Here is a 26074-nt window from a genome sequence, read left to right as displayed (position 1 = left end):
TGTGTGTTGGGAGGGGGGCTAACCCAGAAAAATGCCATCTTTCACTATTTTTATATTCAAACATATCAAATATGTTCACCTTGGAACTGATTTGAGCTTTTTACAAGCTCATTTTTTAAAAACACATTTTTGTAAAGATACCCCACAGGGATTAACATTTACATTAATCCGTTTTAAAAGTCTTCTAAATTTCTGGAGACACAGAGAGCCAAACATACTTTCATTATAACTATGAGCTGTAACTCTATTTTGCCTAAATTACCCACGCTTTAGAAGCCAAGCTCAAACATTGTAATGTCACTGAACTCAGCATCACTAGGCCAAGGAAGAATGGCTGTGACTTCCCAGGGGAACCTTAAAGAGGCTTTTTTAAAAAAGACCTCTGCAATGAATACCGGCTGGTGGACGCCATGCACTGAAGGCATCAATCCTAGCTAAGCAAGCAGAAAGACGTAAGGTAAGCAAATACTCACATTGTGCAATTTATAGTAAAGTCCACAGGCATTACAGACTGGGTCTCCATTTGCATTTCGTCGCCATAAGGTGGTGGTGGTTGTCTGGCAGTTGGCACAACACGTTCCTGCTCTCCTAGCTGCTGACTAATAACAGAAGAAGCAAATGCTGAGGAAGCTGCTCTTGCAATGGGCAGTACTTTAATTTTTAAAAGTATGGTTTTTAGTTAAATAAATGAGACCTCCCCCACCCCCCCCACCCCCATAATGTTCTTTCGTTCTTTGCTGGGATTTCAAGTTTTTCTTTTGAAACTATCAGCCTGAACGCCATGCTAATTGGTGGTATATATCCAAGAACCACCCTGTGACTCAGACAGGTTTCACTTTATTACCCAACTATTCCACCCCAATCCTGAGCTTCCCTGTGCCAGCTGGAGCACCAGCACCAAAGCAGCTACTGCTGTATCCAGCAGATGCCAGGAAGCCACCAGGAGTCTCCTCAGGGGGTGGGAACTTTCATCCCCTTCCCCCGGGGAAACCCAAGCCCCACAGTGGGGTTTTTCAAGTCTGCGCAGCTATTTTGCTGGTTCAGACTTGAGAGACTTCGCATTGGGCCAGAAGGTCCAACATGGAGTTCAGGATCCCCTTCCTGCCCCAGTTCTTCCCCCTGCTCCACCCTCCCCCACCCCCCAGAAGCCAGCTCCGACTGGCCCAGCTATGAAACTGACTGAAGCAAGTGTTCCAAACAGCAAGCAGGATGAACTGACAGTGGGGGTCCCACACCCCGTGTCTGCCTGCCACCCCCTTCTGACCCTCTGCCTACTGAGCCCCTTCAATCCTCCCCCATATACTCCTTTTCATTTAAAAAGACAGAATTCCTCCACCCCTGCTTTATATGTGAATGGGACAGACATAGGGACAACGGCCCCATCACATCAAGTCGGTCCATGAATTCATTATTTTGTGGTAGTAAATACAGTAGAAAATTTTCCCAAATCTCTTACTACCCTAAACTCCACTTTTACTTTTTACTCATAGCTTACTTAATTTTTTTTAATAGACAAGCCAATTCACAAAACACAACAAATTGCAATACTTCCACCAAACTCTTTTTAAACAAAGGCACTTTGTCCTTGCCCATCCTTCATGAAGCACTGTGCAAATATAGCCCTGTACAAATACCCATTACCCAAACTTCTGATCACCTTGGTCACTTGAATAAATGAGATTGTACTGTACTTGTCAGTGTATTAAATGCAACAAGAGTGCATTTAGTTCTACCTAAGATGAAAATGATCTTACTTTGATTATTAATTTGTAACCTGAGCGTATGGTGTATTTAGGCAACTCGTCCGTTCAACTCAATACTTAACACTCTTATGCAAAACATGCAGGCCAATGTAGCTGCCTGCTGACTTTCTGTACATAAGAAAAAAATGAAGGTGGTTGTAAAGACTTGTTACACATTTGGAAAACCAAATCTCAGGCTTACAGCAGTCTTACCAACTGGCTATTAGTCCCATAAGACTATGAATTCAAGGACTGCAAGACTGAAGTTTTATCCACTATCTGTGAAGCAAGTCAAAACTGTGCTGGTCTATGACAAAATGCCTGTGGATCTCTTGAGGAATACTGTTTATCCTAATTGTTTTATAACTTTGCTTAGTTGGGGGGGGGGGGGGAGAGACAGACCTAAGTTCCTCAACTTGAAAGCAGCTTAGATTTACATCCACACAAAACTCATTTTTTCCTAGATTGGCACTTGACTAGATGACCCATAACCCTTAAAACAATGGGGTCATTTCAGAAGTTTTTAGGAGTGGGGGAAAAAATATGCACCCTCTCTTTTAGGAAAGAATCTTTCATACAAAACATTCAAAGGTATCCTGCACCAGGAAATAATTTTAGTACACTCTGTTCAGAGCAGTATGGGTGCAGTAGGGAAATACAGATTTCTTGTTTTTAATTATAGCACAGCCCATCTGATCCTTAAAAATGTTCTGTGAATGCTACAACACTATCAGAGTAAATAGAGTGTATGTATCATTAGAACCCCTTATGATCTGGGCTGTGACATTGATCTAATTTGTAACAACCCAGCATCCCCATGATATCTGAAGCAGTCACAAAATGATGCAGTACACAAGTATCCACACCAGGAGATTATATGAAAGACTGGTGTTCTGGATTCTTTTGCAAAAGCACCTAACTATGCCAGGTGTGCAGTATGGGGGCATCAGCTGACACAGAACAGCCCCGTTGGCCATGGAAAAGCGCCATAGCCAACCCATCCGCTTACAACAGAGTAGGTTATCCTTACAACTGAAAAAGCAGGTGGGGCACCTATGGCACTTTTCCATAGACAACGGGGCAGTTCTGCCTCACCTGCCACCCCCACACCGCACATCCCTGAATTACATGGGATATTAGAAGTGCTCCACTCCACAGTCTTGTCTTCAAGATGATTAAAGGTTGAAACATCCTTAAAGAGGACGAGTGGTTTGAACCTAATAGCATGTCTATGGCACTTTCTGAATGTGCAAAGTGCTTCATATGTACTATTGAGATACTGTCCTTACAACAATGCTGTATGGTAAGTATAATATCTCCATATTGCAGCTGAGAGGGAGCAGCTTGCCTAAGACTAGAAAGCAGACAAAAAAAAAAAAGAGGTCTGAACTGGGGAACTCTTTTTTGCAGCTCAGTCTCTAACAGCACAATACCATGCACGGTTACTCAGAAGTGAGTCCTACTATGTTCAGTGGGAAGTACTACCAGGTAAGTAAGCAAAGGATTGCAACCTTAGCCACTAGGCCACATCACCCTGGCTATGCACAACAAACTCATTTCAGTTACATTTCAGCAATACAGAACTAGGAATTTCTTTTGCTGAATCTCACAATGTCACCATGAGTCTCTTAATGGGGTTTGTTTTTCTTTTATCTCCAGATTTTAGAGACAATAAGTGATAGAGATACAGTTACAATAATTTATTTTTACAACTGTTGTTGCTGAAATGGTATGTTTGGCCCTCAAGAACTTGAGATGGGCAGCAGAAAATATATATTTGAATATATGATTTTTTAAAATTAAAAATGAAGAAGCGGCCATAACTGACAAGCACTTTCAGAAAATAAAGGAAAAGTTGAAAGGAAAAAAGCCTATCAGAGGAAGTCCTACCCAGATGCAAGGTAAAGGTGTTACTTCAAGGGGCAAGACTCTGGGTACAATTAAATGCAGGAGAGTGGTCCCACTGGTATCAAATTATCCAGGACATCTCCTGCATGAGCCCCATAGAGATGGGAACTGCAGAAGAGGCTGGGGACTGAGGACAGGATGGGGCACAGACAATGTGAATTTTGACACCATAATGTCTTGGCCTGGCCCTGATTACAACATTATTCTATTAACTAATCCTGTTTTCAGAAGCTCCCTACTGGAGTTCATTGGGTCGGATTGACAATGTGCGCAGAAGTTTCTTACAGCCCTAATCAGCAATTTATGGGACAGGAGCAGAGAAAGAAACTGCCTGGACACAGTGCCGTTTTTCTCATTCTGTACCAACAGCAGATATTCCTGTGAAGGGCTTCTCACTGATTACATGTGTTTGGGAGAGTGGGACATGTCCTCAAACTGACTCCAGCCCCTTCCCCTCACTCCTACTCAGGATACCTGTTGGTTGATTAATGCCATGAGAGGTTTCACTCAGAATGCATCCACCAAGTATTGGTGGGAGGGCACTGGGACACAAACAGATATGCATGCCATATTCAGTCCTGCTGGATGCGCAGGCTGATTGCAAGGCACACATTTACAACAGCCCATTGTGCCTTCATTACAACAGATCTGCACAGAGATGCTTCAGCCTTCTGTCAGAAACTATAAATAGTCTCAATTTAATCTGGACTTCCAAATATTGCAACAATTGGGATATTCTACATGATAAGGTGGTACTGCATCTTCCAAGTTAGTCTCATTATTACTGGACACGTTGAGAGAACTTTTCAGTGTTTATGAATTGGCAATGTTATGCTACTGATCATTTTTTAAAATGCACATCATCTACCCCCATTCCAGGAATGCTAGATCTATTTCTTAGATCTATAAGATAGAAATTAAGATAGAAATATAAGATAGAAATTAAAAATGAAGATCTAGGAACTTGCTCCCCAAACACTCTTGCAAGTGAATTAAGAGCTTATAGTCTCCCATCAAACACTGGAAAGCAGAGAGCTCTGTTTGCATTTTTGAAATGGTTTATTGATACTAGGCTCTGCCGCTTAACTCTATGGCCTGTCCCATTTAGTCTGGCATGGAGTTCAGCCTGTGAGAGACGATAAAGTTACACTGTTGTCTTAACATTTTTCTAGATGTGTCAGTCACTTCAGAAGGAAAGCAAGTCATTAAGAGGCTTGCACTGTTGAAGTTCTGATTCACTGAAATCCTTGCTATCCCGTCCCAGAATTAGATAGTTAAAGCCACTCCCTCTGTCTCCCACTTCTTTTGCTGACAAAAATGTTCCCCTCCAAAATGCTAAAGAGATGTTTAGGTCCCATAAATCACATTGCCCCCAAAAAGAAAAAAAAAATATTATTCTTAGCATTTTTTAACACTGCATTTGTAGAATGGAGCACATTAGCCATTTCAAAACAGCCAGCCTGACTGGCATGCCTTGCCTATAGAAACTCTTTAAAGCTTTTAGAGTCAGGAAACAGATACACAAAGTTTCCTTATCTTCAGAGTACAGATATCCGGATAGGAAACTACTACCAGGAGCTTAGAAAGGACATTTTTAAAAAAACTATTCAAATGAAAATACAAAGTATAGGTGACTCCATGGAAAAATAATCAGCTCTTTAGAAGGGCAATTAGAGGATTGCCTAAAAGGAGGACTAATGGTAGTTTTGCTATGGAATCTGTGACTCTGAAATAACTTTTACAAAATGATTATTGAACAGATAACAGCTTTGACACATCTGATTTTTTTTTACAAAGAACGTTCGGCTTCTCAATGCTTTTTGTACTTTTGGGCTAGGGATGTGTACATGACTAACACTTTCAATTCCAGTGGACTTCTGAACTGTCTAAAAGGTCAAATGAATTAAAGCCGTCCTTTCTGAATAAAGAGGGACAGAACACAGCCACAGGAACAAACAGGGTGGCATAACTGGTCACACACCTTCAAAGAGGCAGAGATATGGAGAACAGATAAGTAGACAGAGCTAATGTAGCAGCCAAGAGTCTCAGGCACAAATCAGACACTCCTTAGCTTGAAACATGCCTATATCATGAATTCAGTAAGTGGCCTTAGGTAAACTGCTCTTCTCACCAATATCTGCCCTATGAATACAGCAGTACTGACCTCCCTTAAAAGACAACTGGAAAGCTTACAATAAAATAATGTGTTTCAAAAGCACTGTTCAAATGCTAAGTGTATATGCACACACTAACCTGCTATTGTTCTATATACCTTGGCATCTAAACTGCTTTGGGTGGGGGCCTTCAAATCTGTCCCTAGGCTATGCTGTGACCTCTGAGTGACATACATTTCAGGTACAGTACAACATCGAGATTCCATAAAGGCTCTGAAGCACAGAGCTGGTTCAAGCTGTTCCCTTTCCATCACATGCATGTGTGTGGTCCCACGAAAATCATAAAGCCCCAAACCATGTACAGAAAGAGACACCTACCAGTCTCCGTTTAGGTTTAATGAGAGGTCGATTTTGACCGTTCATTTTGTGGTAGAGCCCGCAGGCGTTACACAGGTAATGCCCGGTACCATCTCTTCTCCAGAGAGGGGTGGCAGTAGCTCCACAGTTGACACACTCTCTGCCTTCTAAATGGAAACACGAAGAAACCGGATTTCTTTCTTTAAAAACAAATTCACAAAAGCTTTTTGCACTGTCCTTTTAGACATATTCCAGAAATCAAAACAGCACATTATTCACTTTACTTTTTTTAAAAGGGGGGAGGGGAAGACATCAATGACAACATCTACAATGCATGCAATGAAGGTCTAAATTCTGCTGAAGCTCCGTAGTGCTAAACTGATTTCAAACAGCAATTTCTTGTAGGGTGGTCAGAAAAGGACTGCGTCAAACAGAACTTGTATTATTTCAATCAATTGCATGACAGAAAAGGTCGAGTTCCCTTTCTCCTGCAATCTAATGCAGTTACATGGTCAGATCATATTTAAGGCCATTCTTTCCTCTTGCTGCTTCACCCACAACACTTTGAGGAAAAGCGAAGTAGGTATCAGCAACAACTGCACTGCCAAATTTAAAATTGTTACCTAAACAGAGTGACAGCTCCCCATCCTTCAACCTCTGTTTTTCTCCTGTGAATGTTACATTATCCAAAATAAGGCAGCGTATGAAAGGAGATATAGAACGTAAGTAATTCAACCTGAATTTTTAATGTAACTCAGAATATTGGGGGGGGGGGGGGAGGAACTATTTTAAAAAGTGTTCTTGAAACCACTTGAAACACTGGCTTTTGTTTCTGTACCATTTCATTAAAGAGTTCTAAACTGCAATATATATATAGTACTCTTATTCATATCAGTCATATATTTACTGGCTATATATTGTTATAGAATAGCTTGACTCAAAAGATTCCAACACATTCGCCTGCTTGTTCTGCAAACAAAATGAAAGGCGTATATTTGCTAAAAGTTCATTTGTCTGAGGGCGTCTAGCTAATATAGGAAATTCTTTTAACATCGTTTATGCAAATCATATAGTATTTAATGCAGAGGAAATACACTTTGGCCAGTAACTCGAGCAGGCCATGCTGAGTTCAGCAGTGTCTGTGTCTCCTTTAATCTATGGAGTGGGTGGTTTTTAAACAGTACAGGCTGGAGTGAAAAATGAGGGAACTCTGTGAAGCTGAGTTCCTAGCTTTTGTCCCTCCTTGGGCAGGAAACTGCAGGAGTCGCCTTGTCGTGAGTCTTGGTTTTCCTACAAAAACATTAAATGGTCACGAACTCTCCCCAGTTCCATCTACAGGACAGAGTCTCAATTACAAAACGTAGGAAAAAACTCACATCTAATAAAAAGCCTTATATTGCGAGAAAGGAGAGTGGCAGGGTGTGGTGGGGGGAGAACTCCAAAGTGACTGTTTATCCAGTTTAGAGCCATTTACAAAAGTAGAAATGGTATGAGGATTTTTGTTTTTGTCAGCTGTAGGTTGCTTCTCTGCACGGGAAATGGCAATATTTCAAGTACTGAGCAAAGTGTGAGATTTGTTTTTTTCTCTCTTTCTATCTAAAGGGAGCGATTTGAACTAGAGATCTTGAGGACATAAAGCAAGTGATATTTTTGTTGCAATGCTCATAAAAGAGATCAAGTTTCTGAATTATTAGCCACTTTGAAAAGGGATGTGTGTATATACAAGTATATCCTGTTTTATTTTGCTTTATAGTCACATAAAATTCCACATATATAAAATTCAGTGTATATGGAAGCACACACACACTTTATTCACCACCCCCTGTTAAAGGCTTAAAAGCAAAAGTATTAATGTTACAAAATGAGCACAAATTATGGGCATGTGGGTTCATGAGAATATTATTGATTCAACTGAATGTTTTTTTTCAGTAAAAAATAGAAGTTTAAATAAAACAATTTCTTTGGAATGAACATTTTAATACAATGATAGATGGGCAAAATATTAAGATTACTTGTTTAACTAACAGGGATTATGTGGCACCCCCTCCCCTGGGTTTTATTAGATTCATTTAAATTAGTACTGTATTTACAAGGTACCTTACTAGCCAGTACTGGCATGTAAACTATATTTGAACTTTTGCTCTTTGTATGATCAGAAGAAAATCAGGCCCTCTGGAAGTTTTAAGAAAATGGCCTTGTAAATGTTTGGTCCTGAACAGTTCGTTCTTTACGAGTTGCACAGCTTAATAAAGATGCACTTCATTGCAAGTTAACAAAAGCAACTCAGTAGAGATCCCCCAAATGGAAGCAAAGGAATACAGGATCTTGCCAGATATTTCCAATGAATACAGCTGGCCTAGGCCTTTATGTCGCTGTGTTAAGAGATTTTCCAATATAAACCCTTATTTGCATAATTCAGATCTGCCAGGTTTTTTTTTTAACGGATTACTGCGTCCCTCGGGCCCACCACCAGTGACCGAATGCAGAGACCAGCGGCTGTAACTTGAAGGGAGAGACAGCTTGCCTACAACCCATTAGTAATCACAAACTAAACTTTTTAAGCTAAGGATGTCCCTGCGGTTCCAAGCTGCTCCGTCATCCTCATAAAACGTACAAATAAATTCAGTTCAGTTATAGTCTCTCACCTAAACACAGCAGTGAAAAAACCTGAGGACATTTTTAGAAAGTGACCTATGACACTCAGACTGCAAATCCCATGCACACCTTTCTGGGAGTAAACCTCACTGAGCACAGTGGGACCTACTTATATGTGAACTTGCACATCATTTAATCCAGATTATTTACCAAATCCTTAACACTTTTAATCATGCTTTTCTAACCCACAATTAGAGCATTTAAGGAGGTTTTTTAAAAAAAAATCTGAAAAACAATTGTTTCCATTTTCAATGAATGTTTATGCATGAGAGATAGCGATTCTAATCTGCCTTGATTATTGCAATTACACAACCAAAGGGGTGATTGGGTGTGAACACAGGATCAGAACTTCAGCATTCTTTCATTATCTTTTTTTAAAAAACTAATTAAATAATTAGGAAGCAACTAATTAAATAGTCCAGTGTGTGGGTTTAATTGTCTCTTTGTTTTCATTATTTTGAATGGAACACATCAAACAACACAATCCCTGAAATAGCCTGCCCCCCCCCCAAAAGAGACCACTGTTATTGGGAAGCACTTTTGCAACTGTTAACAGTACCCCAATATTTTTGAATTCTTCTGTCAAGAATGCCAGACATCCGATTTTCAGGAAAGGTCTCCAAGGCTGCAATCCTATCCACACTATCCTGGGAGTAAGCCTCATTGACTAAAGTGGGACTTACTTCCGAGTAGACATGCAGCGAATTGGACTCCAACTCAAGAAATAAGTTCAATCTGGTTATAGTTTCTCACTGAAACACAGCAGAGGACATTTTTAAGAAGTGACCTATGACATTTTATCCCAGTCACTGAAATCTTAGGGTCTGTGGGGCTTACTCCCAGGAAACTATGGATAGGATTGCAGCCTTACTCAGCCCATCCCCTTCATAATGTGGTGCGCACTCCTTATGTTCAGGGTACAAAGCGCTTTCCTCCTGGACAGGAGACCCCCTTTCACAGTGCCCAGTCCCTGCCCTGCCCTGCCCTCCACTCCCCTGGCCCAGATGGGGGGCGCAGGCTCTTACCTGAGCAGGACCTGGCTTTGCTCCTCTGCTTGGGGGTGAAGCTGGAGGCGGGCCCCCCCAGGAAGCTGCCTGGGTGGAAGAGGCTGCCCCCGTAGTCGTGGGCGGCGGGCACGTAGGAGGGGTAGGTGGGGATGGGGTGGTGCGTGGAGGGCTGCGCGCCCATGGAGGCGGCGAGGCTGCTGCGCAGCGGGCTGGCGCTCTCCATCTTCATGCCCTCCGCCAGCGCCACCTGGTACTTGAGGGGCTCCTTGTCGTCCTGCCTGCTGCCGGCGCTGCTGCTGCTGCCGGCCGAGGCGGAGGCGGGCGATGCGGCGCTGCTGCCGGCGTTGGGGTCCGGGGAGACCTCCTTGGGCGGGGTGGGCGGGAAGCCGAAGAGGTGCGAGCCCGAGTGCGAGGCCGGCGTGAGCGAGGAGGCGGAGGCGGCGCTGGGCGCGGAGCTGCCACCTCCGGGGTACACCGACAGGGCACCGGGCGGCGCGCCGGCCGCCGAAGGGTGCAGGGGCCCCTTGGTGAAGGGGCTCACCGTCCACGGGTTGTGGTGGTGGGCCGCCGAGAGCGCCGCTTTGCCGCTGTCCAGCCAGGGCAGGCCGGGGCTGTGGAGCAAGTGGGGCCGGCACATCTGGCTCCCGGTCAGGCGCGCTGTGGGCAGGGACACAGAGGGCATCAGTGCAAGGCCACCCTCCGGCTCTCCACACGAGCGCCATCCTATGCCCGTCTACTCAGAAGTAAGTCTCACCATAGTCAGTGGAGCTTACTCCCAGGAAAGCGGGGATAGGCTTGCAGCCCAAGGCCACAATCCTAGCCACACTCTCCTGGGAGTAAGTCCCATCGAACACAATGGGACTTACTTCTTACTTACAGGATTGCGCCCACAAGCACACTCAGCCCCATCCTCCGATCTCCAGTGGGGCCCCCATCGTGGCCACATGCCCTGCCACCAGGGTGGCCAGATGTCACCACCGCAGAAATGAACAAGGAGGCAACCCCAAAATGTGGGGCGTCCAAAAAAAAATGTAGGACATGACGAAATCAAAGCTAAAAACGCTCCTCTATGGATTTCATGGGGTTAATTTAAACACCCTCCCCCGGATGTGTCCCCCCCCCCCCGGAAAAGCAGGGCATTTTAAGTTCTTTTCCAGGACACGAGGCAGAGGACCAGTTCTGGAAAAAAAAAGAGGACATCTGGCCCCCCTGCCTCCCAGGCCCAGCAAAGGCACTGTCCTGAACCTCCCTGGTGGTGACTGACTGACTGCCTGCCCAGAGGATCAAGGAGTGAGAAGCAACAAAGCGAGGCCGCCGTCCAGCAGTGGGGCGAGCGGACTGCGACAGATCACCATCTCGATCACCATCTGATCAACCCCACCAAAACAAAAACACGCCGCCAAAAAGTGCAGGATCAACAGTGAGCAGCAGCAGCCATAACAACCACCCCCCAGGCACCCGGTGCAGTCCTCCTCTGTCGGGGCAGGACCGGCAGTCCAGTGTGGTGAGGGGCGCCACCGCTCAACCTAAACGAGGAGCCCTCCAAGCCACTTTTCTTAGTGTCAAGCAGCACAATCATTTCGGACATGGAAGCAAATCGGGAGGAAGAGGAGGGGGGGGGACCGTTCTGGATAACACACACCTCCCCCCTGTCTAGTTCATAGGAATTTTAACCACTCTATAGGTGGAGGTTTACTTTCGATAGGCTTTTATGCTCCTTTAAAGTATGGGGGGGGGGGTAATGAGGGCGATCCCTTCCCCCACCTCGTTGATGCACCCTGGCCCAGAGTCACAAAGTGTCTCCAATTGGATTACATTTCATATCCCGGAAATGGGCCTGCCTTGTGCCTGCGAGGTATATCTGTACTCTCTCACACACACCCCTCTTCCCGATCCTACTCCCCACCACCCCGCATTCCCAGGATCCGACCCACCCGGTGGCCCTCCTTTGGCCTGAAACCTGCCAGTCCTTTCCGGGCTGGAGATCCGCAGGAGAACGAGGCAAAAACGCCTAGCGAACCGGTAGGGAAGGGGCGGTCAAGAGGGGGATTTACCGTGCGCCTGGCTGTAGGAGACTCTGGCTCTGGCATGGGCCGAGTTGGCGTAGTAGGGGTTGCCCTGGGAGTCCAGGTGGTTGAAGAAGACGTCCACTTCGTCCGGAGGTAGGAGCTGCGCTGGTTCCATGTAGTTATGAGCCAGTCCCGGGTGGTGGGTCTCCGGGTGCTGCCCGTTCAGTACGGCGTGATGGGCCATCCAGCGGGGCTGGTCCGTGGCGACCTCCATGCCTGTGGGTTTCTGCCCCACACTCCACCCCTGGAGCCCTCCCTCCAACCCCCAAACCGCCTGGGTTTGGGTGGCTCTGCTTTTGAAGTGGTCGAGATCTCAAGAAGGAGTGGGGCTGCTCTCGGGAGAGAAACCAAAAGTAACCGGGTCCCTCTTTTAAACAGGGATGTGGTGGAGAAAGGGGGAGAGAGAGAGAGGCTCCTGCCGCACACCTGGGATCACCACCTGTAAGGAGAAAAGAACGGTCAGTACGTTACGGGGCTTGGGACGATGTCTGCCCAATAGCACTCACTGGACTGCAGAAGATCGAAATCGCCATCAGAAATAGGCAAGGGGGAGGAGGAAGGGAGAGAAAAGGAGCTCTTGATTGCCCACCCCTCTCTTCTGCCCCCCTTCCCCCAAATCTTTCATTCTTCTTCCCTGCCACTTAAGACTTTTTGAAAAAAAAATGCTTATTTTATCTATACGAAAATAGCAACTTTCCCCCAATTGCCTGTAATAAAAGGGGGGGAAGAAGGAAAGCGCCCCCCTCCTTTGATCTGCCTTTGTTTGTAAACGAAGTTTAAATCGGAATCCAATAAAGTGAAGCCAGAGTTAGGAACGCGTTGAAAACACAGCAATCGGAAAGCATTTTCTCCTGCAGAATAAACCCAGCAGTCCCTCCCCGCTCCCTTCCCCCTTCTCTACTACCAAGCGTACTTACAGAGAGCCTCTTCCAAGCAGAGCGGATCTAACTCCAAATGTTTGAAAAGTTTCTTTATGAGGTTGTAAACGAGGGGTGGGGGGGGGGTGACGGGTGATTGTTGGGAGGGGGGAAGGCAGAAAGGGGTGAGTGAGGGAGAAGCGAAGGAGAGCGAGAGAGGAGGCGGCTCGGATGGAAGCTCTTACTCAGATGGCAAGCTCCACTTATCCTGGCCTTTTTTGTAACATCCCCAAAGCATCCTATGTCAGCTCTGGCGCCAGCTGGACTCAGTTCAGTAGACATGAACTAGGGGCGACGCGCAGGCTAAGAACCTCCGCCCAGCCAATCAGCAGCTCGGCGCCCAGCCTCGCCTCGCCATTGGCCCCGGAAAATCCACATTCTCCTCTTTTACTCCAACAGCTCCAAAGCGCTGAACCCGCCAAAGAGAAAGACGCCCCCCCCCGCTCGCACACACACTCCTCCACTGCTCCCCCCCTATTTTTACTCCTGCCACATACTGCAAACTCCTTAGCTTCTCCCCACTCCAGATTTCTCATCAGAACCCGTTTTTCCTTGCCTATCACAAATGACGCCTGCCTGTTGTACGTTACACTCAGTGTAAAGTACTCCGCGTGCCAAGGACTTGGGAGTCTACACGGGCACTGGAGAACTTGGGGAGGATCCTGGCGTGAAGGGAGGGAAAGGGTGCCACAAAATAGGCACAGCTTTAGGAAATAGGGCATGCCATTTGCTAAGGGCGAGAAAGTCTGGTCATCCAGCATTTTTTAAGGAGGGCAAACATTTCTCCCATTTGCATGCTTGTTGCAAGTAGAGACCTTAGTAGCAAGGAGAGTATTACATGAGTTGGTTTTAGACACAAAGAGAGAGAGAGAGAGAGAGAGAGAGAGAGAGAGAGAGAGAGAGTTTGAATTAAAATGTATTTCAAATTAGGAATGATTTTATTTTATTTCTAATTTTGTGTGTCCATTTTTTTGGCCTTTGCATTTCCAAAGATTTGGTGTCTTTTGGTTTGCCGTAACTGCAGACTCTTGAGTTCATTTCGTCCACACTAGCCGCACAGAAGGCAATGGGACTTCTCAGAAGTAAATGCACTCACGAAGGCAGTTTATTGATATTCTGATGGTAGTTTATTGATATTCTCAGAACCATGCCAAGTGGTTCTAGGAATATTTTGTGCCTGGATTAATTGAGTGGCAAAAATAACGCACAGCGTGGCTTCTAATTAACTCTCTAAATTGACGATTAGATCGGATCCCCATCAGAAAATGCTTAGCTTTAAAATAGCAAATGGCTTCAGAGCAAGTAACAGAAAATAAATAGAAACTGAAATTATTGTGAGTGGAAGTAAAAATCAGTCTGGGTGTTTTGTTGTTGTTGTTCTTGTAGGTGGTCTTTGAGCTTGTTTGTTTGTTTGTTTTTAACTAGATCTGTGAAAAGGGATCCAGCTTGGTTCAATGTTGGGGAGTCTTCCAAGAGGAAAATTCGCCTGGAACCAAAGCAGTATCAGGAATTCTTGTTTCCACTGCGACTGTTTGGTACATTTACACCTCCAAGGAAAAGCCCAACAAACCACATACAATATTTGATAGCATGGACCTTTCAGGCTATAAAATGATCCACTATGACAAATCATAAGAACCCCTTTTTGTTTTATTTTGTTTTATAACTCTCAATTTATTCCTAATATTGTTGTTCCTCTGGCTTTTAAGATTTACAGACTAAAACCAACCCCGCAGGGTTTCTGTTCTTCCCTAACTACCGAAGTGTTCAAGCCTGCTACAGCTTGGAACGTCCCCTTCTGCCCATTTTCCTACCCCAAGTCGGTTGACTGCAGGCAGGGAACTGGCCTCCTCAAGAGGTACCATAGTTCACAAACAAGAAAGAGTTCTCCACGCACACACCCCGATCACGCCATTGTCAGACTGAAACACACAACAACACAGTATGAGATCCACCAGCAGACTTTCGATTTCTCCCTAACCCTATCGCCTGCGTTGCTAATACTGGGATTGTATCATTGCTGTGTGAACGGAGCTTGGCAGGAGAACTCTACGACTCGCCTATTTCTTTTCTGCTCTGATCAGATCTCGAAATCCAGCACCTTGACGAGCTCATTCCTAAGAGAAATCTCTCCCTCAACCCCCCTTCCCCCCCAGCAATTTCAAATCTTGCTTGTTTGGCGCAAGACCAGGCTACTTAACTGTGGATGAATGGGGGGGGGGCAAGGGATACTGCTATCCAATTATTTCCAACAGTGAAATGAGCAAGGGCGCCTGCCTTTGTGACACACTATAGAGTCCCCCTGATATACACAGGAGATCAGATTCCACCTCTGTGTCTATTTGCAGCATAGGTAGATGCGAAAGTCCCCTCTGAATGCGCCCCCCACCCACCCACTCCTCATTCAGTGGCCTGCGTGCCTCCAGTCTCAGTCTCCAGACTCTCAGGCCAATGGACAGGTAGGAGAGTCGCCTGGCAGATCAGTCTTTTCAACACAACTGACTGCTCATACTGACAACAAGACTCTTTTGAGTTGTGGAAGTTTTGTACTCCAGGTGTCATCTCTATTTTCCAGGACTCTGCTCTTTTAATAAGGGGAAAAAAATTAACTGACTTGAACATTTGCCTCCCCTCCGCTCTTCAGCCATGCTTTGGAAGAGTGATTCCCTCTGATTGGTGACTTGCTGGTCAGTTTGATGGGCAGGTAATGCTGAACCAGGGGAGGCTGAACTCCCTTCCCCTTATGCACACTTTAGAATCCTGTTTTGCCAGGTTGAGGCAGGCACCTGTGCCCCCTGTAATGGGGAAACCCAACCCCCATCCCACTAGGAAGAGCCATCAAAAACCATCTGATGGATGGCAGAAGGGAGTAAGCGTAGCCCCATGGCCTGTCTGCTTCTGCCTCACCTCTTCTCAGTGGCTAAACCAGATATAAGAAACACTTATACATTTCCCCCATTAACATTGGGAGCACTGCCCCACATAAATGCATACCCTCTTCACTTTCTGGCAGCCCCAGTCTACCTGCGATTACGGAAAATCCCCAAGAACTTAGTGTGTAAGGTGGTGACTTTCAACCTTTCTCATCTCATGGCACACTGATTGTCAAGGCACACCATGCTGTTGGTGGGGGGGCTCACATCCCGCAATGGCCGTACTAAGAAATGACCTTCCCCCAAACTCCTGCAGCACACCTGCAGACCAGTTGCAGCACACCAGTGTGCCACGGCACAGTGGTAGAAAATGGCTGGTGTATGAGGTTGGAACCTTCGCCTACATATTCCCTAGTTTGAGAGTTTTAAGAATGAATACAGTATTCTTTTTCTTTGTTTATCTGTAGCCTGTTTTCTCCATCTTTGTTGCATTGTTTAATTGTACAATCACATTCAAACTTAACTGACTTCAGAACTCATTTTAAAACCGTGAGGAAGTACAAGAAGTTCTGAAAGCCAACGCAGTCCACAGAGTGTCTCCCCATCTCACGTCTTTCTCATATTCTAGGTTCGCATAGATCAAGATCTATTCTAAGCTGCTGTTGAGTGTGGCAAGGAGCTGATGGATGTGGCTCTGGACAGAAGAGGCAAAGCCATTTCTCCTATAGGTTTATAGTTCACACTCCCTCTACATGTGTTCTAATCACAATTCCAAGGGTAATCTTCCTTAGAATCCAGACTTCCTGTCTCTTCCTTGACACCAACTGGTTGCCTTTCCTGTGCTTTGCTGTGTAAAGGATTATTATTATTATTATTATTATTATTATTATTATTATTATTATTATTATTATTATTATTATTATTTCTCCTTTTTCTCTTATAAAAACATGCCCAGTGCTAGCAATGCATTTGAATGGATGCTAATAGGTCTTCCTGATTTTCCCCTTCCCTTTTGAAACACCCTTAGCCAAATGCTACCGTAAATTAGACATACTTCCTATTTGAATGAAAGGTACAGCAACATGCAGAGTGTGCATCAATTTTGGAACTGAAGAGTCATTTTCCATAATAATTCTAAGATCCCGTTAATGAGAAATGCGTGTCACCTTGCTTTACAAAGTCCCCGGCACTTTCAACCTTATGCCTCTAATGTCCTGTGCACAGGCACATGCAGGGAGGGAGAGATATATCATGTAAATTGCAAGATGACCACCACACCTCTTATTTTCAGGCTACTTAAAAAGAATTTTCTCCTCTAAAATCTCCCCCTCTCCCAGAGAAAAAAATATATATATATTTACCAAAAGCAAACTCATTTCATTGTCTTTTTTTTCCATGCTGGGTTCTTGATCTACTGAAGACCGGACTACAGTAATCAGTAGATCAAGAACCCAGCATGGGAGGGGAAAAAAGACCATGAAATAAATTTGCTTTTCAGTTTCAATCCACACACACAACAATCCACACACACAGCTATATAACCCATAGCTGAATGAGTATGCTATCAGACACATGTGCAGTGATACATCCGGCATGCGCAGCACAATCCTATGCATGCTAACTCAGAATTAAGCTCCACTGTATTCAGTGGAGCAAAGTCAGCAAAGAAAAGAATTCAGCCTTAGTTCCAAAAGGGGACATCCCTGATCACCCCTGCATAGACAACCCCACAGCTGATCCTCCTAATTCTACATCTAGATCCCAACTCTGTACTCCCCCCAAAGGAAATAAAATATCACATCTAACTAATGCTCTAAATGGACAAGGCAAGGCTGATTTCAAAAGTGCAACAGATCTTTCTTTCTTGACGCCCAGAGCTGCTCAATTGTCAGGAAACCACTCTTAAAAGACAAGCCCCCAAGGAAGACTTGTGGGAAGAAGTCCTTGTCATTGCGGACACAAATGTGCTCTATTTTCTTGCAAAGAGTCTGATGGAGGGGCACACAATCCCATCACACCCCACCCCTTTAGCAACAATAGACAGAACCTCTCCAGGTGTGTTGTGTATTTAGGGCACCTTTTAGCCAGCTGAACTTCTATTGTCATGGAACTCTTTCAGGCTGCCTGTTTTAGCCAATGATAGGCACATTCTTTTTGAAGCCATGGAGTTTTTTTTTAATTCATTGAATTTATTCAAGTTCTGGGGGAGGTCTTTAAAAAGTGATGGGGGATTCTTTGTATAGACTAGGGTATTGTGGCATGCCCCTCTTTTTCCCTCCCACAAACATTTAAAACTAATTTATCTCATTTTTTTTAAACAATGAAATGTAAAATATCTTGATTTGATAAACCCTTTGATTTTTTAGAAGAATCAGACAAATAAACATGTCTAAGTGAGAGGAAGAGAAAGTCCTTTCCTCCAGCTCTAAAAGTGAAATTTAGTGTTAGTTTCAGGATGGGGAAGGAAATTCATATGTGAATCTACAATTGACCCACCACCTTAATCTGTTCCATTTTTTTCTTTTTACTTGCACTTCCTGGGATTTCAGCCACAAAACAGAATAGATTGTGGTGCTGCATGGGCTGGAGGAGTTGCGATCTTTTGTTGTATAATGTCAGCTTGGAGGGGAAGGATTACCATAGTGTGTTTCATACTTGCTGGTAAAGTATCCACATTGTACTGTACTAGATAGTTGTGTGGGTGGAAGGCTATAGGAGAAAAGTTTCAAATGATACTTTTTGTTGTTGTTGTTTAAATCCACAAGAAGAAAGCTTTGGGCCTGTGCAGAACCCATTCTTCAGTTTCCTTCCACAGAAAAGATTTCTGTGCATCAAGAAAGTTTGTGGTCCTATTCAGCACACTAGTTACAATAGAAATACCATCTGAATCATTTGAGGCCCTGTCCTTCGAATGCATTTCTAGGTGCTCTTGAAAAGGAAGGGAATTTGTGTTGGCTCTGATATGTATGGAAATAAGCATTCCCCCCCACACCTACACACATTGCAAGATACCATAACTTCCATTGTGGGTGCACGTGTGCAGGAATAATGAACAAAGGGTGCGCTGGGGTGAGATTCCCTTTTACAGTGTAAGACAACACATTAGGGTGTATGTGATCCAGTGTTGCATCACCACTATTTGTGGGGAGGTGGACTTTGTAAATAATTTTGTGTGTGTGTGTGTGTGTGTGTGTGTGTGTGTGTGTGAGAGAGAGAGAGAGAGAGAGAGAGAGAGAGAGAGAGAGAGAGAGCAGGTTGACCAGATACAATGGAGGACAGAATGCCTATCAGCCCAATCCTATCCACACTTTTATGGGAGTAAGCCCCATTGACTGTAATGGGACTTACTTCTGAGTAGACATGCATAGGATTGGGCTGTATATCTTTAACCATTGTATAGAAATTTTGGCAAGTGCAGCTTTTTAAACCCTTCCTCGTTGAGATGAGCCTGCCCAAATTCCCTCAGATTCTGTACAATGGTAAAAGATATAGGAAGATTCTGTACTCCACTGTATCTGGTCACACTGAGAGAGAGAGAGAGAGAGAGAGAGAGAGAGAGAGAGAGAGAGAGAGAGAGAGACTTGCATGGCAAAAGGTTTGGGAGGGGGCATAGATGTGGGAGGCACAATTAAAATTAGGGTCAGAGTCAGATCTGGCACCCTTAGCTGGGAATGGTGGCATTGGGGAGAGATGTGACTCTCATCTGCTCTGCCACCAGATATTAATGGGGAGGGCCAGAGAAGCCCTACTTTTCTCCTGGAGGGAGGGGGCTGGGAGGATTGACAGTCGGTAATTGGGCAATCGGAGGAGGCTGCCTGCCTCAACCCAGCCAGGCGGCCCCAGTCACGGAGACGCCGGGACTCTGACGTCACCCTGGGGCCAAATTCCCCAGGAAATGAACTTTTTAATAATGCCCAATCATAACCCTCCCCCCCCCCGTCCTGCCACCTTCTCCCCCAAAGCAGCAGCAGCAGCTCCTGCTCCACCAGCTCCGCGGAGGAGCCCCGGCCCGCCACCCTTCCCCGTTGCCTCCCTGGCAAATTCCCACCCAGACAAAACAATCCCAGATCCTGGAGGGAGGCGGGCGGGCGGGCGGGAGGAAGGCGCGTCCAGGCGGCCTGGCCCCTGCGCCCCTCGGCTGCAGCAGCCCCGGGACTGGGGGAAGGATCCCAGCCAGAGGGGAGCCCGGGGAATCCCGGCAAAGGGGGCCGGCGCGGCCACCGCTGGGCTCTGCGGGGTGTCAACACAATCCTATGCCTGTCTACTCAGAAGTAAGTGTCATTGAACACAATGGGACTTACTCCTAGGAAAGGGTGCCTAGGATTGCAGCCACAGTGCCCCTGCCTGTGTTCAGCCACGCCGGAAGGACCGGGCTGCTCGACTAGTGACTCCGGAGATGGGCGGTCTGGGGCTGGGAAAAGCCTCTCTCTTGCCCGCCAGGGTCGCCCTGAGCCTGGAGACAAGGGCTAATGGCTGGGAGGGTGGCTGCTCTGACAGGGCCGGGGACAGGAGTGCGCAGCGCATCGCCACGAGCCCCGTCCTGCAATCCTGCGGAAGCTTGGCCCGGGCAGGTCCAGAGCCTGCTCCCAGCCGCCGACCCCTGCAAATTCAGGTCTTGCCCCGTCCTCAGCGATAGGGATGTCCTCAGGTGAGAAGGAGCGGGGAGTCCTTCGCCCCAGAGCCAGGCAGGAGGGACATCGCAGCCTTGCAGAGTATCTGGGGAAGCCCAATCCTAGGCATGTCTACTCAGAAGTAGGTGCCATGATAGTCAATTGGGCTTACTCCCAGGAAAGTGTGGATAGGATTGCAGCCTCACAGCCCAATCCTATGCCTGTCTACTCAGAAGTAAGCCCCATGATAGTCAATGGGGCTTACTCCACTGAAAGTGTGGATAGGACTGTAGCCGAAGCTCGCAGCCCTAAAATCCGATCGAGGGGGCCGGGGGTGGTTCGGTCTCAAGGCGCAGAAAGCTCGATCCGCCTGCCCCCGCTATCTCTGCGTAAGGGCTTCACATCCCACCAGGCCCGGGGACTGACTGTCCTTGTTCATTCCGAGGAGTCCTCCCGTTTCCTTTCTTTTGTTTTTAACACGTTCGCAACGAAACCACACTGCAGATGGGAGCGGAGCACGCGGGACTGTCTCCCTCCCCAAGACCCACTGCAAAAGGTAGGAATAAAGGCAGGCGTGCGGTTCCACCCCAGAGCCCGCAGCAAGAGCAAGCCTTCAGCACATTAAGAACTCGAGGATTTTTTCGCTCGCCCTTCCCAGCCTTTCGGTGTCTTGTTTTTTGTTTTGTTTAAGGTTAATAAAGCCTGTTTTTAATTAATCACTGATCAAACATTTCCCCCTGGAAATCGCAAAATAAAATAAAATAAACTAGAGCCCCTTGGCTCAGACGTGCCAGAATAAAAGGCTCTCCCATTTTTGCATCCCCTGGATAGAGCCTCCACTTTTTTTGCGCACACCGGCGAAAGTGCGTTCAGGATGATCCCCCCCCCTTCATTAATTAATACCCTCATTTTAATTATTGTCCGCCCCCGCCTTCAGCGAAGGCAGCGGGTTTTTTTTTGGGGGGGGGGGGTTAGAGCTGTTTGTTTTAGACAGGTGATAAAATCGCAGTTAACGAGCTGATAATTCGCCCTTGTTTGTTTTAAAAGACAAATTGTAAAGATTAATCAAGCTGCCTGATTTATGGAGAGAGACCCCAAGGCTGCTGCTGCCGCTGCCCAGGAAATTCCCCTGAAGCCCGCGTGTCAGGTTACCCTACAGCCTGCTCCTGCCTCTTCCCTGCCGCGAGCCAGTCGACTCTCGGCCGGCCGGCCGGCCGACCCAGCAGCAGCCCTCTCTGCCCCGGGACGCCCTTAGGCCGACGCGGCCCTCGCAAGAACCAGCCACACACCGCGCTTTTACAGCGCGACCCTCTTATAGGGCCAGATCCACCTCCTCTCTCTCTCGAATGGGACACTCGCCTTGTTGCGGATCAGCCTTGCAGCAGCAGAAAGACGAGGCTTCTTTCCTTTCCGGATCAGACCTCCAAATCCTGCTTTTTCCCCCATCCAACACATGTGTCATCATCAAACCTCTTCCCCACACCGCAGCCCCCCACCTCACCCCACTTCAAATTGGGCTTGTACTGCAATCTTATTGACACTGCAATCCTACGGACACTTTCCTGGGAGTAAGTCCCATGGGAGACTTAGGCTGCAATCCTAGGCACACTTTCCTGAGAGTAAGCCTCACTGAAGATCATAGGACTTACTTCTGAGTAACCAAGCTTGAATTGTGCTCTTAGGCTATAAGCCTATCCACACTTTCCTGGGAGTAAGCTCCTTTAATTCTAATGGGGATTACTTCTGAGTAGACATGCATAGGATTGGGCTGTTGCAGCGCAATTCTAGGCATGTCTACTCAGAAGTAAGTCCCATTAGATCCAAAGGGTCTTACTCCCAGAAAAGTGAGGATAGGATTGGACTACCCAGTGACTTAAGTAGTGCGGGGCTGGGGGGGGGGAAGCAGGAGTTGTGTCCACATGGTTCCCACCAGCGATGGGCCAGCGATCCTGTCATGGTCACGCCGCCTGGAGTCCCGCCGATATTTACCCGAGATCAGATTCCGCCTTGGGTCCTAACCGTAAACTGTGAATCCTTCCTCTTTCCCCGACTCCTCTGCGCTGCGCCGGCGGCCCTCTCTCCCTCTGCACTCCGGGCTTTCCGGGGTGGGCTTGTTGCAGCCAACGGGGAGCAGGGCGGCGCAGGGCCAGGGGCTCCTCCGAGCGTGTGGAGGGCTCTCATTGCATTCCTGCACTCATCGCAGCAGAAAACTCACCCGCGCAAGGACCGCGGGCGCAGGAGCCGAACTAATTTCCCGGGGCGGAGATGCAGGCGGCTTCACACGGCTGCTTAAACAACGGTGCTGTCAATTTTCTGAAAGTCCTCTCTGGAGAGCAGCATCTGCTCGAGAGGGCAGCGGACTGCAGCAGCCAGCCCTGAAATCCCAGCCTGGGCCCAAGGATCAGCCTGAGCCTCTTCCTCCTCCTCCATCCCCGCCTGGGATTGATCCAAGCGTCAGGAGATGCTCTGGGCAAGGTATGCCAGCTTCCAAAGGGGATGGGTTGGGTGGGAAGGTGGGCAGAGACCCTTCCAGCCCAGCCTGCAGATTCTCCCTGCAGGGTGGGAGGCCAAGATGCATTCGCACCCTGGCGGGTTTGTGACAGGCGGAGGGGTGGGTTAGGGAGGGAGCGCATCTCTCGTCCCAGGAAAAGCTTGTCAGCTGTCTTGCTTACACCAGCAGACGGGTCGATTGAGAGATATCCCTGAAGATTTATCTTTGGAGGATGGAGAAGACCGAGAACACAGGCAAGCGTTTCCTCAGTTCTCCAAGTTTTGTTCTCCATCCATTATAGGAACTGGGACTTTTTTTTTGACCCATCTCATTTTAGAGATGGAGACCATGAATTATAAAAATTATTTTTACTAATTTTTTTACTAATAATTTACTAATTTTTTTTTAACTAGCCTTCACCTTCCTTCCAAACGAAACAACCAAAACCAAAAGCCTTTAATAATTTGGGAGATATATACATATATACACACACACAACTCTGAGAGAGATTCCACTCGTACGTCTGAATGCTTGGGACAAATCATGCCAGAACATGGAGGTGACATCACCACCCCCAGTAGGCGCCCCAACAGCACATGACCTGCAACGATTTCGTTGTGCTTGTTAAGGCGGGCAGGCACCTGTGCCTGTGGCCGGCGAGAAAGAGAACCCTACCAAGGACAGACATAACAAAGACGGTTTATTTACACTGGTGCGACGTGCTCTCTCTCTCTCTCTCTCTCTCCAATTTAACTCAAGAAACTCAAAAAGAAACACTCCGCCCCCCCCAATCTTAAGGCTCAGGAAGGGACCCCCGGCCGCACCCCCCAGCCAGGAGCCTTGGTCCTAGAAATCGTTCCCTGGACTAGCGATTTCCTCACATCCTCGAAAGCAGCATTCGACGGGCCAGCCAGTGGTTGGCTAACAGCTGCCCGCTCTGTGGCAATGTTGGCCATTTCTCCACACGCGCAAGGACACCCGAAGACGATTGCTCTCCTAGAGACTCTCTCTCAACTTCCGCCAGTCTTCTTCATGGGATTTTTTTGGCCTTAGTAAAGTGCGTGTGTGGAGGAACCACCAGCCAACCCCACTTTGGAAGGTAGGATTTCATTCTCCCCGTCTGTGGCAGCCTCTTAGGGCACAAGCCTAACCTGGTCTACTCAGAAGTAAGTCCTATTTTGTTCAGTGGGGCTTACTCTCAGGAAAGTGTGGTTAGGATTACAGCCTTAGACTTTCTTTCTCCCTTGCAGCAGAATAAATGCAAGGGCTCTCTCTCTCTCTCTCTCTCTCAGCTACCACCTCTTTGCGATCTCTTTCCCTGAACGATCTGCCCTTTTCACACGCAGAACTTCCTCGCTTCTGCCTGTGCCTTCTGATCGCCCTTTCTTCTTGCCAGTCAAACGACCCCTTAGAATCGCAGCCCCTTGGACTCGGCTCTTTGTTTCCAGCCTTGCCGCCCAGCCTGCCTGCAAAGACCACGTTACCAAGTTCTCTCTCTCTCTCTCTCTCTCTCTCTCTCTCTCTCTCTCTCTCTCTCTCTCTGCAATGTCCTCCTTCCACCCTTCCTATTTGCAACCCACCTCTCCACATGCAAAGCCAGAGAGGGAAGATGGCACAGAGAGAGAGAGAGAGAGAAGGAGAGGGGGCAGGCCCACTGAAAGACCTCTTTGCAAAGGCGGCGGATTTACACCCGGGCAGCAGCAGCAGTAGTAGTAGCCACGCTGCAGCAGGAACTGCCTTCCCCGGGCCGCCAAGGCACGGAAATGTGTTACTCACCCCTGCACCGATGGTGGTCTCCCCAGACGCCTGTCCCCTGCAGAGGCAGCGGCGCAAAGACAGCTCCTCGGTGCGAGCGGAGGGTGAAGGGGAAGATCCTGGGGATGGGGCGGAGGGGGGGCGCCTGGTGGTCGGGGGAGTGGCTGCCACGAGAAAGTCGCTGATCGGAGGCGGGGGGGGGGTGCAGCAGGATGAGCGGCCGGCCAGGCTGCTGCTGCTGCTGTCCTGCCACCCCCTCTCAGTGTTCTTCCAGGCAGCCGGAGGAGTCAGGTACAGAAATAGAATCACGTACAACTGGCGTCAGAAACACACTCACACACCCCATCTCTCCCCTCCCTCCCTCCCCGCTCTCTTGTCTTCCGGGTTAGCCGTCCAGCCAGGCAGCCGCCCCACAGCCCGCTGGCTGTTGTCGCTGCTGCTGCGGGAGGCTGAGCCAGGGAGCCAGCCGGGGTCCTCGCTCCAAACCCCGGGCCGGCCGTCCTCGTGCACCCCAGGACAGGCAGGACCGGGGATTGCGCGGGGTGGGGGGGCCACCTTTTCTCGTCTCTCCCGCCTCCCCCATCCCAGACTTCCCCCTCCAGTTCTGTGCAGCCCAATCACTTTGCGCCCTCGGAAGTGACCCCTCCGGCTTCAGAGGGGGTCAGGGCAGGGCTGCAGCAGCCTCATGCTTACTAAGGAGTAAGAGCACAGTCTTATGCTTGTCTACTCAGAAGTCAGTCCTATTGTGTTCAGGGGGGCTCACTCCCAGGAAAGTGTGGATAGGATTGTAGTCTGACAGCCCAAGCCTAGGCATGTCTACTCAGAAGTAAGTCCCATTCGAGTCAATGGAGCTTACTCCCAGGAAAGTGTGGATAGGATTGGGCTGTTACACTCACCTCATTGACTATAATGGGACTTACTTCTGAGTAGACATGCCTAGGCTTGGGCTGTTTAAGCCCCTAAACACCCAGTTGGACTTCCTTCTGAGTAGACAGGTTGAGGACGCTGTTGAACTGCGATCCCCGGAGATGCCTGGAGTTTTAAGAAGACAAATTCCTTTTTGTCCCCTCCCCCCCTTCTTTTCTTTTTACAAATCTGTACTCCCAGTTCTGGGTCTTTTGTGCCCTGGCTCAGTTCTCTCTGGATCATACTCAAACTTCACTGACTTCAGACCAGATTAAAACAATGGGAAAGGGCCGGAAGTTCTGAAAGCAAACTGGCCACGTTCACACACACACACATACACACCACTTATACTGTCTCTCCTCCCCCCCTTCTCTGTGCCAGGCGGCCATACAGAAGAACCAGACTTCAGCTGCCCTTGAGTATGGCCATTAGGAGGCTTAGAGCCTAAGCCTATGCATTTCTACTCAGAAGTAAGGCCCATATATTCAATGGGGCTTACTCCCAGGAAAGTATGGATAGGATTGCAGCCTGAATGTAGCGGTGGGCAGAGCAGTCGAGGAAGCCCTCGAGGAAGAAAGACAAGCTCTGCCACCATGCCAGGGTCTGCCATTCCTGGCACCAATCGCCCTGCTTCTTCTTCCTGGGCACCTTTCCTGTTCTCTGCTGGAAG

The 26074-nt window shown here is 47.6% G+C and overlaps 1 protein-coding gene and 1 long non-coding RNA gene across 5 annotated transcripts in view; one reads left to right on the top strand and one right to left on the bottom strand.

Moving 5' to 3' along the window:
• GATA2 (GATA binding protein 2) overlaps positions 1-24647 on the bottom strand; it is a 28537-nt gene extending 3890 nt beyond the window's left edge. Inside the window, exons 1-5 of one of the 4 annotated variants that reach the window (XM_066616271.1) lie at positions 24520-24647; positions 11838-12291; positions 9802-10440; positions 6143-6321; positions 474-599 (exon numbers count right to left, since the gene is read on the bottom strand). In XM_066616271.1, the coding sequence (XP_066472368.1) occupies positions 474-599; positions 6143-6321; positions 9802-10440; positions 11838-12066 (1173 nt within the window). In that variant the 5' untranslated portion in view covers positions 12067-12291; positions 24520-24647. Of the gene's footprint in view, positions 1-473; positions 600-6142; positions 6322-9801; positions 10441-10660; positions 10735-11837; positions 12292-12769; positions 12833-24519 lie in introns of those variants that run through there. The other 3 variants (XM_066616270.1, XM_066616272.1, XM_066616273.1) reach the window with 3 other exon arrangements.
• Positions 11687-14466, top strand: LOC136640883 (uncharacterized). The gene is made up of 3 exons (XR_010793830.1): positions 11687-11945; positions 12231-12310; positions 14195-14466. It is a non-coding gene; the product is annotated as an uncharacterized lncRNA (long non-coding RNA).
• Positions 24648-26074: the final 1427 nt, after the last annotated feature.

Source organism: Tiliqua scincoides, chromosome 2 (assembly GCF_035046505.1).
Source record: "Tiliqua scincoides isolate rTilSci1 chromosome 2, rTilSci1.hap2, whole genome shotgun sequence".
Classification (NCBI taxonomy): domain Eukaryota; kingdom Metazoa; phylum Chordata; class Lepidosauria; order Squamata; family Scincidae; genus Tiliqua; species Tiliqua scincoides.
This window is presented reverse-complemented; position numbering and strand designations above follow the sequence as displayed.